Source organism: Mus caroli, chromosome 5 (assembly GCF_900094665.2).
Source record: "Mus caroli chromosome 5, CAROLI_EIJ_v1.1, whole genome shotgun sequence".
NCBI lineage: Eukaryota > Metazoa > Chordata > Mammalia > Rodentia > Muridae > Mus > Mus caroli.
The window spans coordinates 100,401,757-100,415,261 of record NC_034574.1 but is presented as its reverse complement, the minus strand read 5'-3'; the positions used below and the strand labels follow the sequence as shown (position 1 = coordinate 100,415,261).

The 13,505-nt window shown below is 40.8% G+C and overlaps 1 protein-coding gene across 3 annotated transcripts in view; it reads right to left on the bottom strand.

Annotated features, from left to right (window-relative positions):
• The window catches only part of Kiaa1107 (KIAA1107 ortholog), a 71,572-nt gene that overhangs the window by 7,039 nt on the left and 51,028 nt on the right, over positions 1-13,505 (bottom strand). For all 3 annotated transcript variants that reach the window (XM_029477580.1, XM_021162653.2, XM_021162652.2), the window contains 6 exons: positions 12,681-12,783; positions 8,244-8,426; positions 7,433-7,570; positions 6,459-6,588; positions 4,305-4,366; positions 173-848 (listed from right to left, as the gene is read on the bottom strand). In XM_029477580.1, coding sequence (XP_029333440.1) covers positions 173-848; positions 4,305-4,366; positions 6,459-6,588; positions 7,433-7,570; positions 8,244-8,426; positions 12,681-12,783 — 1,292 coding nt within the window. The remainder of the gene's footprint in view (positions 1-172; positions 849-4,304; positions 4,367-6,458; positions 6,589-7,432; positions 7,571-8,243; positions 8,427-12,680; positions 12,784-13,505) is intronic.

Genomic DNA, 13,505 nt, shown 5'->3' with positions numbered 1-13,505 from the left:
GTCCTTAGTGACGAAGCAGGTCTAAGGCCAGCACAGGCTGATGGAGAGATCTTATCTCAAACAAATGTTTGCAGTGCTGAGTTGCTGGTGCAGGCTGCCTGTCTAGCATGTGTAGAGCCATGCCCCGCTACACACACACACACACACACACACACAAAGTGCTGAAACCCACCTGCAGTTGACATTACTCCATTGCTCACCATCTGTCCTGGGGAATCACTAACATATGGCTTCCCATCACGAGACTTGTCTTCTACTGATCCATTTTCCTTTGTCTCATCCACAGAGCCAATGGAAGCCAGAAGCTCCATGCTGGAATGTGTAGATCTACTGGAGGGCCCTACAGAGGCGGGGCATGTGGAATCTTTTCCTCTCAGTGTTTGCAAAGGCTTGGCTCTGGCTTGCATGTTCAGGTTTGCAGTGAGTACCTTAGGTCTGGCCCCTGTGGTCTCCACTTCTTGGTTCTGGACTCCTTTTCCATGTACTGGGTCCTTCCGTCCAGCTGCTGTTACTCTTGATGGTCTTCCCACAACAGTGGATGACAGACCTTCTATCTTTGTATGATCACTGTTTTCTGTTTGGGACTTTACCATAGTTTTAGACTTGCCAGAGACATATTTTCCCCCAGTTTTCATCTCTTTCATAACTTTGGACATGTTTGCACTGTCACCATGCTTGGACACTTTATTTATACTGTTTCTGTTAGTGCTTGATGCATGTCCTGATGCTCCCAATCCATCGGATCTCATCCTCTGATTAGTAGAGAGAGAGGTCCGACACGGTTTTTTGTTATTTTCCGTCCAAGGTTTTATTTTTATAACATCAACATCAGAGCCTTGTTTCCTTTGCTAAGGAAGGGGAAGGAAGGAAGGAAGGAAGGAAGGAAGGAAGGAAGGAAGGAAGGAAGGAAGGAAGGAAGGAAGGAAGGAAGGAAGGAAGGAAGGAAGGAAGGAAGGAAGGAAGGAAGGAAGGAAGGAAGGAAGAAAATCCTATAAATCAACAAGTTTTTGACATAGAATATTTTATGTTTTAAGAAAGTTTTGGGTTGGCTTTTTGTTATTGTGACAGGGTTTCACTATATAGCTTTGGCTGGCCTGGAACTCAGTATGTACACAGGACTGGCCTTAATTCACAGAGCTTTGCCTGTCTCTGCCTCCCCATGTGGGGACTGAAGGCATGCATCATGAGACCTGGCTTCAGTGAAGTTTTTAGAAGCAACAATTGAGCAAAGCTCACATTATGCTCTGCCAGTGCTCTCCCAGGGAGCAACACAGTCCAGCTTCTAAATTCTTATTATGATTCAGGATCACTCAAAACTTGAGATATCCCTTATCATTTTCATAAAAAAAACCCTTTGGTGATTATTACCTTAATCATTTCTGAAATATAGCATTAAATATTTATTTAATTTGTGGTATTACAATAGAAATTAACCCATGAAGATTCAGGCTACCCTGAGTGATAACACTTGAGGTTTTCTGAAGCCCTTTCTTAGGGCCCATCATTTCAATTCACACTTACAAAATAATCCTTTGAAATAGCTCCTGCAGCTGTCTTCAACTGTTAGATAAGAAACTGGGTGACTTATCCAAGGTCACATGCCTGGCAAGGACAGAATTGAGACTAGAGCTTATGATGTAGTCATCTAATTGTAATCTGAGGGATACTATAAACATTTTCACTAAAATTCTCTGACTCTGGGAATCCTTTTTAAAACAAAATGACAAAAGCTTCTAGAAACACAACATGTATACTTTAAAAGTTTAGGTTTAAAAAACTCCTAGATGACAGACAGCACTGATCATCTAGAGGTTACAGAGGAAAAGACAGCTAATAAGAGCTGAACTGGGGAAAGAAGAGGGGAACCCCAGGGCACAGAGCAGCCAACACCTCCATACAGAAGGGAACAGCCACTTCAAAAAGCTGCTGGGAACCTTAGAATAAAATATAAATACATACATCAATACATGTAACTGCTGATTTCCCTCACCTTGGCAAAGCTGCATGGGATTATAGGGCAGAACTTGTGTTGTTTTATCTTCTATAATTAAATCCTTTATCTCCCATAACATATTGGGAGTGCAACAAAATGTTTGTAACCGCTAACTGCTAAGCATGTAGTGATATTTAGTTCAAGACTGAGTTTATAAATATAGAAGGCTTCCAATATATTAAAAAATTGACTCAGATAACACACATGTCCATGGATACATGTATATGTATAAGACAATAAATAAAGGCTAAATTTAGGCAAAAGCAGGGTGCAGTGATAACAGAATCAATACATTATTGTCCTAGCTTTGACTTAATGGGGCTGGGGTATTGTGGAAATTTTAAGCATATTTTGGCTTTAGATTATGTATGTTTGTAGAGTGGAGAATGCTTTCCTTCAGAACAGTGCTCCAAGAATTCTAAGTGTTGTAAATATCAAACAGCCTCTTTCCTCCTTTTTTTTTTCTTGATTTGAAATATAATCCCCTATTCCCCTGACCCCTTTTGGTTTTTGAGACAGGGTTTCTCTGTGTAGCCTTGGCTGTCCTAGAACTCACTGTGTAGACCAGGATGGCCTCAGTACCACAGAGGTCCACCTTCCTCTGCCTCCCAAGTGCTGGGATTGAAGGTGTGTACCACTGCTACCTGGAATATTTCTCTATTTTTAACACAACTTAGCAAGCTTCTCTGTAAGGCCTCTTCCTGTGTTTAAAACTGACCTCAGTTAGCTTACTGTAGCCTTGTGTACTGTGAACTATCATGTGGTGTGTGAAATGTATGTATTCTATGAGATAAATACATGCTTTAGAAACTTCACAGTTCCTTACAGAATGATAAGGATCTGGTGCATATGCATTTCTAGGCAGTCTTGGACTTATATCTGCCGAGTTTATACACATTTCCTATAAATTCACAGTCAACTGTGTGTGTGTTGGGGTGGGGGAACCACAATTCTATTGACAAAAATGAGAAAAGAGGACTAAGCCTCTAAAAGGAAACCAACTTTGTTTGGAACCTTCTTTGTCTTAGTGGGTACTTCATGCTATGTAGTGTAGTTGGCCTTGAGCTCACACTCCTCCAGCCTCGGTCTCCCTGGGATTGGGATAACTATGGCCTGTGACTCTCACTTTATTAGATGTTAGATGGTGTAAGGGCTCAGGACATGATACACAAGAGGACTCTGAAACACTCCAGAAAAATGACAAAACCCTCCATTGTTTGGGTTTCCAATCAGAGATATGGAGGGCTTGATGCCTCCTGCTCTAAGCCAAGAGAGCTATGTCCTGGCTGCAGAAGTTGTAGTTCCTAGCTAGTGGGCGATAAGGAGGAAGGAAACAGGATTCTCTGCCAAACTTTCAAGGGCAATCTGTTCTTTACATTCTAAATCAGAACATTGAATAATTGAGTCCACAGTATCATTAGAATATGCATAGATTAGTATAATTTTGTACTTACATATTTTGATGACATGAATAGCCATATAATAATATTTGGAAGGAAGAAAATATATTTCAGGCTATAATAAAGTCATCAAATAATTTTTAAAAAAGGAAAGATAGCAGAATACGCATGTTATTCTTTTTAAGAATGGAGTGCAGTCACGTTACTCTATGGCTTTATTGCACAGTGTAGTCATGTACTCTATGGCTTTATTGCACAGTGCAGTCATGTACTCTATGGCTTTATTACACAGTGCAGTCATGTACTCTATGGCTTTATTGCATGGTGGATTCATGTAGTCTATCGCTTTATTGCACAGTGGCTCTCTAGACCCCTGGGAAGCTTGTCATGTTGCAATCACTGGGAGGCAGTCTTTTTATATGTCTGACCCCATACCCTCAAGCCCAGGGCATTACCACTATAATTACCAATTATAAGTACTTGACTACTTTTGACACTATATGAAAGTATACCAAATAAATAAAAAAATAAAGCACACTGTGCTCTTAACACCACTTTCTTCTTTTCACCCTGCAAAGAGAAGCCTGGAACAATGAGCCTTCTCTTGTGACAAGGCTGGCTGACTAAAAGTAGGCACCAAACTGAATCCTAGATGTCTTAACAATTCCTTCTTTATTGGAACACTGCCAATATGTTATCTGCCAAAAAGAATTTCAAGGAAATAAAAAAGGCATATATTTCCTATGCCAAACGAATTTGGGACATTCACATCATTTAAAATGTATATATTAAATGCTCAGTTGTTATTTCCTCTTAAAAATAGCTTCAATTAATAAACATGAATTTTTCATTGTAGAATAATACATTTGCATCGTGTTCTCATTGGCACCTTTGCCGTGCTGGAAGTGTACCTGAGAGCTGGTGAGCACTGGCTTCCTGCCAAGTCTGCGGTCATCACCTTTGTCAAGTGCAGCTATAAACAAACAAAAAAATATAAGAAACATAATTATTAGCAGAGAAGTGCAGGATAATAGAAAGCTAGGAGAAAATGCTATATTTTGATAGAAATTTAAAAACAAACAAACCACTTGAATCCAAAGCAGCACAAACTATTTACCATGACATTTTAGAATAAAGATACTTCAATCTTACTCTGGTCCAGAAAAGTTCATGTTCTTAAAGCTCATAAATGAAAATGTAAGATTAAGAAAATGTTCATTTAAAAAAGCTGGAATTTTTACAAGCTGTAAAATTTTAAATAACCAGTTTTATTTAGTTTCTAAATGTCAAAACAATATTTTATATATAAATTTAATATGAAAAATATCCAATTACTCTAGGTATGCTCTGCTGAAATTAAACATATTTTCTGGTTTTACAATTGATTATAGGATTGTAGAAAGAAGAGAAACAGATGTTGTTCTCCCTAAACATGAAGCAGGACGCAATCCTGCAAGTCATCTCATTCCTACTGAGCTAAGTAACAACTCACTTTGTAAGTCAGGTTTACCTGGGAATTACTGAGAGGCTCATGTTTGTCCTTTTAAAACTAGAACTGGAACGGCACCAGAAAGATATGAAATAACGTGACTCAGGTGTAGTCCAGCTCAGAGTTTCAGGGCTTACAGGGTTTGACTTTGAAGAAGGAATTTATTTGCACATATCATTTCTCAAATATCCATATATTTAGTAAAGCAGCTATCAAACTCCTTCTCCAGTCTCTGTTCCATGGATATATGCTGCCCGGCAGAGCAGACAACCCTGGAGACAGCAAGGGCTGATTTGCAGCAGTTAGAACAAAGGTGATCCAAGGCAGTAACTACGCACAGGTCAGGATTCCTTACAGGTCAACATGTTTGTAATTTGAGAATTACCCTAATGCAGCCTAACAACAGGGAAGTACAACGCCTAACCGCACCGTGACACTGGCAGTTTGTCCAGGTGTGTAAGCATATGCAAGCATATGGGTTTCTAATTGCTACTATGAGAGATTACAGAACACTGGAATTCAACTTTGTTGTGAATTCCTCTAAAAAGGAGAAAAACAAAGTTTGCTGCCAATCAGAAGCAAGCTCAAAGGACGCCTGCTGAAGGGACGCTGACTTTTGCTTCTTCACACTCACAGACTGAAAGAAAAGCTAGTGTCTGAAACCAGGAAAGTGTTCAATTTCTAAAGAGCGGATGATTTATATTAGACGAATAAAGGAATACCTTTGAAAACTCTTGTTTAAATGTATTACATCTAGTTGCTTTATAAAGCAGGTCTAACCATGACTATATCACTGAAGAATTTGACATACCTGAGGTATAATTTGTCCTACTTGCATTCCATGTTTTAGAGCACTAAAATGTTTGTTACATAAAATATAAGAAGTGGAACTGCTGAACGTGGCAGTTATTTCCGAGGCACCTGCTTTAACCTAAAAATAGTCACGGAGCCATTTTAGTTCCACACCCTCAGAATTCTATTTCAACATTTTAAAGCACACACCCTTTCTGACAGACAGACATCTTCTGTTTAATGCTAATGTTTCAATCCGCTTCTAGGAAATGTCAGAGATCACTGTTTGGCTCCTGAGGGACCCTCCGCAATAGCACACACTGCATCCCTGAACCAATCAATTGTGAAATAAAGCCATCTAATCTCGGCAAAAGCGCAAGGGAAGGTTCTTGTGAAAAAGATGGAAAGCTTTAGTAAAATACACCTTCCAAGGGAGAAAGTACACTTCGAGGTCTGACTGCAGAAACTGTGCCCTTTTACTTCAAGCTCCCACAAAGATGCTTGTATTTATTTTTTTAAGCAAATGTGGCTAGAATATTGTAGCTAATATATAGAAGGATTAAAAATTTATACTTACATACAAAGGAAATAAGTTTCATTTTCTAAGAACAGCACACAAAACATGGTTTCTCCAAGCTGCCTAACACATCGCTAGTTTTGGGAAGCACTCCATTGCTGAACAGAAGCTCGCAAATGCTAATTAACTAGCATTCAGAATGCCTTCAAACTATCTGCTCTCACAAAGACCATCATCTGAGGATAAAAACCTCGAAGAACAACATACCTGCTTGGATTTTCTGCTGGTCATCTAAGTGCATCAGCTTCCAGCTTTCTGTGTGACGAACAGCATAGAAAGACTGTACCAGGAAGGTCCACAGCTTATCACGCACAGCTTGGATCCTGCACGTAAAGCCCTGTGTTCCAGCAACAAATCAGCAGCTGGTGAGCCACATTGTCATAGCAACCAGTCATTATTCCTTCCCGAATCTACTTACTCCTAAGCTACATCAATGATGTCATCAGTTACATTTCTAAGATCACTGAGTACATGCTATTTATGCAGGCTTGCTCATTAACAGGGTTTTATAGTGAACAGGAAGCTAAATGCCACTCTTTAAACTACATGTTAAAACATCAATGGGGTTTTTATGAACACCTTCCCAAACCTTTTCATATCAACTATGACATTACAAGGTCAAATACTCTATGTAATAATAATAAATCTAATGAAACATTTTATCATTCTTGTAGAATAAAAAATGCCAATAATTCATGATTATCTTATTGTCACCGATTAACTGCAGTTAAAAATGATATTTACATTTTTATTTTTCCTACTCAATCTAATTTAAAATAAGATTTATTTTGAAAAAAAAGAAATTACTAATGCCATAAAAACATTAATTATTAAAGACACTAAAATATACACCTTATACATACAATTTACTGTAATTATCAGAGAAAAATACCAAAATTGCATTGTGCGAAATAATATTGCTAAGTCCCAAGCTATGCTTAGAATTAAGGAGCCAAATTGCCAAATTCTAAACTTTTATTAAATGCTAATTTGAAGGCAAACATAACTGATAAAAATTTTATTAGTAAATATTCCAAATATATATAAAAAGCTGTATCAAGCCCAAGGTGTCTAGTACCTAATTTCAATGACCTGTGTGACATTTAAAACTGCATGTATAACTGAAAATCTTAAACATTTCCAATATTACATATGTTAATGAGTTTTGCTGCATTCAGTACCATTTCCTTTGTGCTTTCTGAATTCAGTAACGTGTCCAGAGCCATAAGGAGAGAGCAACTATTTTCAGCGGTAATATTGTCTTCAATTGCTTTAAAAATTTTGTCCAACAGATGAGCTGTGCTGCTCATTGCTTGTGACTACAAAACACAGAGTTTGACACTTAATGAAAGAGATGTAAAACACATGAGAAATCTTAGAGTCTAGTGTGACAGCAGCACAGCTGCCACGGTGGCTACGTAGCATCACTTAAACTGTAGTCGCCTTCCATATCTGCTTGAAAAACTGCATGGGCATGATCACTTCCCACTCCATGCACACACATGTACATACACATACACACACACAGACCCACACACATGCATAATACATGCACACACAGAGGCACACCACACACATATGTGTGCACAGGGTTCTCAAAAGCTAATACAGCCATGATAATAGAACCAGGAAATAAAGACAGCATCTTTACTCAGTAACTAATTCTAGAGAAGGTGGCTCCTTATTAAGACGGAGTTTTCAAGAAGCACTATCTTTACAACATGGACCTCTAAAGTGTAGCCATGGTGACTGAGGGCTCGAGCTGGCCCAAGGTACACTGTGCCTTGCCAGGGCACTCAGCCTGTCCCTCCTGCCTCTCCTCTGTGAGCCACAGCACCCTGTCCATCACTGCTCCAAATCTGCCATCTGCTGTGGAGGTTACTCAAACCAGAATAATTTAATCAGAGGCAACCTGACTTTAAAAATGCTTATGCAATTAAAACCAAACCACAAAGACGGGACCAAGCAGAGCATACACTGTAGACACAGTACCTGCAAGAGAAGAGTGAAGCTCTCACTGTCAATGATCTGAGAGAAGTTTTCAACAATAAACGTCACACACTCTTCTTGGAGCTGAGATGCCATCGACAGGGCTGCTTCTGTCCACTTTACTCTGGGTAAACCCATGATCAGCCTGTCACTTTCCATTAGAAGAAAAGCAGCATTCACATGATTCTAGAATGTTAGAAATACTTGGAAAAATTAGCTGGCATTACTATTCATAAAATAACTTTCTAAACAAATCAAACAGAGGACTGCACAGTGAGCCCAGCAGCAGCTCAGCTGCCTGCCCCTCGTAGCAACAACAGGAGTCATCTTAGAGAATATCAGCAGGAGGGTCAGACCATCAGCTCAGTTGTAGAAATGACAGATTACGGTTCTAAGCTATTCAGTTGTGGGATGGGTTTCTTGCACAGCAATAAAATGGAAGACTGAATACTTAGCTTGGACCTTCTCTGAAACACTGAGAACTTAACCAAGGTATTTTCTTGGTTAAGTCCTGATCCTTACACAGACACCACATTCTTTCTGAACCTATCCCTTTCCTTTAAGCTCTTAACTCAAACAAATTATTCAAATTGAACATAATATATGTATGTTCAATGTCTGCTTTAGCTCACTGCTGGACTGCAGGGCCTACAACTACTGGGTTAATACAGAAACTTTATGATTACTGGATTTCTACTATGACCAGACACTGAGGTTATATAATAGATTTTTATGGTATTTTATATTAAACCCTTAAACCTTAAACTTTTTATTACTTTTAACAATAATTCATTAAAGTGCATATCGTTTCAATTGTCTTAACAGAATAAACATACTCTGCTAGGTTGGGAAAAAATCCAGTAGTTAAGGGCACTTGTTCCTCTTGCAAAGGACTTAGTTCATAAATATCCATAACTCCAGTTCCAAAGGCTCTGGCACTGTCTTCTGATCATCACAGGCAACACACGCACACACACGCTTTTTACTTATTTATTCTTGTTTTATGTGTATGGCTATTTTGCCTTCATGCATGAGTCTTCATCACAACATGTAGTGCCCTTGGCGACCAGAAGAGGGCATCAGAACTGGAGTGACAGATGGCTGTAAACTGATATGCTGCACTGGGAACTGAACCTGGGTCCTCTGGAAGAACAGCTGCTGCTTGGACTGTGGAACCATCCTCAGCTCTCGTTTCGCTTCTTAAGGTCCCCTGACCATTTCCTCCTGTGATGGCGTCCTGAGCAGCTGTAATAACCTGCTGTGCTCTTCTGCAGGCGTTATGTCTGGAGCCAGCCGCATGTAGCTATGCAAGCAAGCCTGGCAAGGAGCTCCCTACTGCTTACTATATATACACTGGTATGTTCAATGGCAGTAAGATTGAGTATAGTAGATAGCTTAGCTTGGAATCTATTAGGAAACTAAAATATGGACATGCTAAAGTGATAACAGATGGTACAGACTCCTTCCATACTGATCTGAATATTTGATGAACCCTAAATGTTAAATACCTTCAAGTACAAAGTAAAAATGTAATACTTCTAGACCAAACACAAAATTTTAATTCAGGGTGATACGACTCAAAACTCAAAGTGAATATAAGGTATTATGAGGAGACGCTGCCCTGGGTAGTTGCCCTTGTCAGTTGTCCTTCGTTTGTTTTGCTATTATTGTTCTGTTTTTGTTTTTGTTAACCTGACACAAGCGAGAATCATCTGGAAAGAAGAAAACTCAACTGAGAAAGTGTCTCCACCAGATGGCCTATGGCTATCTTCTTAACTAATGACTGATCGGGAAGGCCCCCCTTACTTCAGGCAGTGCCACCCCTGGCAGACACTGCTAGATTATAAATAAACTGACATGACCCTCAACATCTAAATAGTTTAGAATGGCAGCAATGTATTTTAAATCTGCTTTACCTTGTCATCCAGCCTGTTTTTTTCTCGTCTGTGAAACTGAGATAACAGTACCTGTCTTATACTAAATTTCACAAAAATAACATGTGACATATGAACTGTACATGACTTACGGGTACCACTAGCGTAGTAAATAATGTTTCTACTGAACCAAATTACAGCTGGAGTAACTCCCTTCATCAACAGGAGTAACTACTCAATAATGCAGAAAGCCAATCCAAAACAGTAGGTGACAAGGCCCTTCGTTGGCTGAGACACAACATTTAGATGACATGAGCAGCACTTCATGTCATTTCCCAGCTTCCCCTGTATTCACCCTCTGTGTAACATGGTCTCATGTTACTACCCATGCTTAGTCAGAGAGACGGGGCTGATTAGGAGTGTATGAGACAAAAAGAAAAGCGGGGGGGGGTGGTGGAGGGGAAGGAGGGAGGAAGGGAGAGAGAGAGAGAGAGAGAAGAGAAGAGAGAGGGGAAAAGGAAGTGAGAAAGGGAAGAACAGAGGGAGGGGGAGAGGGAGAGACACAAAGGGAGGGGGGAAGGGAGATAGAGAGGGAAAGACAGACAGACAGACAGACAGAGAAGCTTAAGCAGCCTTTATAAGTGATAATGTGGCTTGAAGGTCACAAGAGAATACAGAAGGAAGAGGAAACCTCAATTGAGAAAATTCCCAGATCAGATATGCCTATGGCACACTTTCTTGTTGGTAAGTGGGTAGGAGGGCCCAGCTCAACTTGTATGAGCAATGCCACCTTTGGGTTGGTAGTTCTTCCTGCTGCTGTAAGCAGGTGGGCTGAGAAGACCACGGGGAACAAGCCAGTAAGCAGTTCTCCTCCATGACACCTCTCTGCATTAGCTCCTGTCTTGGGTTCCTGCCCTGACTTCCTGCAGTGATGGAGTGATGTCTGGAAGGGTCCTCCCTAAGCTGGTTTTGATCATGACCCGGATTGTGTGGTGATTCTAACTGGAAATAGACACAGAAGGAAATTCAAGAAGTGACCGTTATCATAGCCAGGGAACAAACACATTACAATGCTGCACAATCAACGCCCCACCCGTCAGTTTGGCACCTGAATGTAACTCTGTGGACTGTGCTTTGTTCCCTAGTGGGAAGAGTAAGTCCTGCTGCTTCCTAAAATGATGCATACCACTAGACGACATGCTAACCCTTCTCTTGGAAGAGAAAGCAAATGTCAAGTTCCGTGTCTCTCACACTGTGTGATCCCCATTAGCCTTCAAACAGACTCAGTTCTCAGGGGCTCTTAACAAATATGGAGGCACAAAGTAAACTGGTACCAGCTTGTCCAGGATGGTAGGGCAACACAGTCATAGGTGAAAATTAAGACATCTGACTAGTCATCAGACAAACACTCATGGAGAGGGGTGTAAAGGCTGCATGTGTGTTGTAGCATTGCAATATGTCCAGATGTGGTTTTCCTCATACACAATGGAGAGTTGCTGCGCAGACTCCCCTTAACAGTCAAGCTCAACCTATCACTTCTGCTTTATGTGTGGATGTACAAACCAGCCAGAACAAGGCTGTCTCAGCTGCCAGGTCAATGGAATCCTTGCTGTGTCTACTCCCAGATGGATGCATTCTCTCTGGTGCTAAGATCGCTACATCAGCAGATCCCAAAGTTGCCCTGAAGGGAGGCAAAATTTTGCTAATGGGTCACCAGGAGCAATTCTCCTTGCTTATCCCCAGTGACTCGTCTTGATTTCTGGATATAGAAATTTTGACTACAAGAAAAACAGCACCTTAAATCCAAGGCTGATTTAGGTACGCACTGCATCTTAGAAGACAGTGCCTCAGGCTGGGAGGGCACTGCCACCAAGCAGGCACTGTCCTTTATCTTCTACAGGTCCTGGTCTGTCCCATCAGACTAGTAGTTTCAGGGCAATAGGGGAGTTCATGGATTCAGTGAGCTACACAAGCATGAGCCTGCTGCAGGCTTTAATTTCTGTGAGTGGATTTCTTAGTCACTGTTGTGCTGTGTAGAACACCAAGATGACAGTATATAGTCATAGATGACAGGTTTAGCAGAAACAGTTAGGGAGGCAAATCCATGTCCAGAGTGAATACCTATTCTAACAAATACAAACGTATCTCTTCTATGAGGGACGTGGCCTAACGTAGATAAACCTGCCTGCTACCAGGTGGATAGCTGAGCCCCTTGAGACATTCCACATGGCATTCTGAACCACCCTGGTGATCTGCTTCCCTGGACTGCTGAACCAACGCACCATCTCCATTTCTGGAACCCTTATGTTCATGAACGTCTACCTCATAGCAGGGCAGCCTGTCTGACTGAACCCCAGACTAGTGAGGTAAGCACTGAGAGTAGCTTCAGAAGAACAAGATCTTAGGGTGGGGATCTCCAGTTTGGTCCTGAGTTATTGTGAGTGCCATCTTGCTTTTACAGAAACATTAAATTCGATTTCTGCATTCAATCCCTGTGAGTACCGCAGACGCATTCGTAAACGTTGTTCTGATGCGCACATACGCACAGCACTCGGGCTATACTCACTAAGGACTGGATCTGCATACTGAGACAAGTTTTCTGAATCTCAGGAGGAACATTTGCAAAGCTTCTTTCCGACCAAAACCTTGCAAAATGGCTTATAATGCAGCTGTTAAAATAAAATAATACAAGTTAGAGGAATGAAAAAATTTAAAGTCAATATTTTTGTTTTCAATCATACAAAGAGTACCACAGATTGTGACTGTCACTTAATTTTATGGGCGCTAAGACAGACTTCATTATATTCCTTGTCAGAAACGTAGGGGGCATGAGGTCACCATGCTTACAGATAAACATTGGAGAAACTAGGAATGTTAATCATGCCGGGGTATCTCCTCAGTGTAAGAAATAAAATATGTCTCCACCCAGAAATCTGGGAGTGAATGTTATTAATGATTTGGTGACCTTTGCTCTATCTATCTTTGACCTCACCCAAATCCTCCAGACTCCTTCCCTAGCTCCCAGGTAACAGAGCCATCCTTAGTGGGACACCACGTGCTTTGTAAAGAGTTTCTAAGTAGCCACACCATAAGCTTTAGTGTGCACCTAGAATTGGAATGATTGTTGCCTGGAAACTGTTTCCTAATAGCGCCGTGTTTAAATATGCTGACAGTAAACCGCCTGGGGCCAGACTCCCACAGTTTGATCCAGTCAGGCCTAACTGAGTGTACTGGCTATTTTTGTGTCAACTTGACACAGCTGGAGTTATCACAGAGAAAGGAGCTTCAGTTGAGGAAATGCCCCCATGAGATCCAACTGTAAGGCATTTTCTCAATTAGTGATCAAGGGGGAAAGGCCCCTTGTGGGTGGGACCATCCCTGGGCTGGTAGT